The sequence below is a fragment of the Sinocyclocheilus rhinocerous genome, unplaced genomic scaffold (assembly GCF_001515625.1).
Source record: "Sinocyclocheilus rhinocerous isolate Xijiao unplaced genomic scaffold, SAMN03320098_v1.1 C36643088, whole genome shotgun sequence".
In the NCBI taxonomy this organism is placed as follows: Eukaryota; Metazoa; Chordata; class Actinopteri; order Cypriniformes; family Cyprinidae; genus Sinocyclocheilus; species Sinocyclocheilus rhinocerous.
Genome location: NW_015784303.1, coordinates 1 through 1,436, shown reverse-complemented (window position 1 = coordinate 1,436; position 1,436 = coordinate 1). Strand labels below are relative to the sequence as shown.

General features: G+C 48.7%; 1 protein-coding gene across 1 annotated transcript; it reads right to left on the bottom strand.

Moving 5' to 3' along the window:
• Positions 1-15: 15 nt before the first annotated feature.
• On the bottom strand, positions 16-951 carry LOC107736342 (mothers against decapentaplegic homolog 6-like). Its single transcript, XM_016547782.1, has one exon. It carries the CDS (start codon positions 667-669, stop codon positions 97-99), a length of 573 nt encoding a protein of 190 aa, XP_016403268.1. The 5' UTR covers positions 670-951; the 3' UTR covers positions 16-96.
• Positions 952-1,436: the final 485 nt, after the last annotated feature.

The window sequence follows — 1,436 nt, the reverse complement described above, 5'->3', positions numbered from 1 at the left end:
ATATAAAACTTTATATTAAATCTAAGTAGATGATATTTGGGATAGTCTGTGGAGTCCAAAAGTCTCTCAACACAATTGAGTCCATGTGTGTATGTGTTATCTGTGGTTGTTGAGGAGGATCTCAAGCCAGCATGGGCAGGAAGTGATGAACTGGCGGGAGTAACAAGGTCCCCAGCCTTTCGCGAAGCTGATGCGCACACTGTTCGGGTCATACGGTCCGTCTAGCAGCTTGGACTCGGCCCCATGCCTGAGCATGGACGAGCGTTCATAGTCGAACACTTTGATGGAGTAGCCGGACATCACCTTGCGCACCACCAAACTATGGCTCCCCGGTACGTCCAGGGTAGGTGAGTTGACGAAGATGGGGTGCTGGCTGCGGTTGTAGGCCCAGACTCCGTCTGGCTCTTTGCTGAGGAGCAAGCCATAGCCGATCTTGCCGCGTGTCCGCTGCACGGTGCTGCTGCGCTGGTCCAGGCTCAGCTGGCCGAGGCAGAAGCCTGTGCCTTGAGGTAGGTCATAGAAAATGCTGACGGCGGGCTGGTACACCGGGTAGAGGCGGCCCACCCGCGTCCGATGCTCCCAGTACGCTATGTTACACCAATGACTCTGCTTGGGGGCGTCAGGTGATAGACTGGCATCTGAAACAAGAAAAGAGAATGGGTCAGTCATTAGATTTTCCCATTATATTACAAAGCAAAAAAACTTAAAACATTTGCTGGGCAGAAAGATGTCTGGAGAAGGAATATTATGTGGAGTTGAATGCTGCACTATCATGTGCTGCCTCAAGAGGGCACTACTTCAAAACTTAATTCATTAGTTATTTACTTGTATATTGAATGCAAAAGAAAACCTGAAGGTGGGAAATTGTAAAACATTACCCCAAAATAAAACAAAAAATATTATATGACATTAAAAAATACTTTATTTGAAGCTTACACGCTCATAGAAATGCATACCTGCAATGTACACATACAGAACAACCAAACACTCTCTAAATCACCTCATTTAATTCACTTTCATGGCTTGGGAGTCTGTCTGCGGACTTCATTTAGTGCCAAACCCTAAGTGAGTTACAACTCCCTCAATACGTGTCTATCTCAGCCACACACATTCTTAAATGTTTCCAAGCACAATGCGCCATGCATTGTGTGCACTTCTGCCCGCTCTTTCTTGATCCGGGGAGAAAGTATTTGTGGAAGGGGTACATGGAAAAGCTATGAGCTCATATCCGGCGACAACTCCCTCCCCCATCTCTATTCTCCTCCACATTCCTGTGGGTGGGTGATGGTGGGGATGGCTTGGGTGGTGAGGGAGCGTCCCCTCCCTGCCAGCTCCCGCTGTGGGCCTGGGGACAGCTTTCAGCTCCCTGACAACTTAGCGCAAGCTTGTGACCCCCTGACCCCTCAGGCTTCACGCTATCAGCTCAGATTAACTTG

Coding starts and splice junctions, on each gene's coding strand:
- LOC107736342 (XM_016547782.1), bottom strand. CDS start 669: ATGACTGACCCATTCTCTTTTCTTGTTTCAGATGCCAGTCTATCACCT.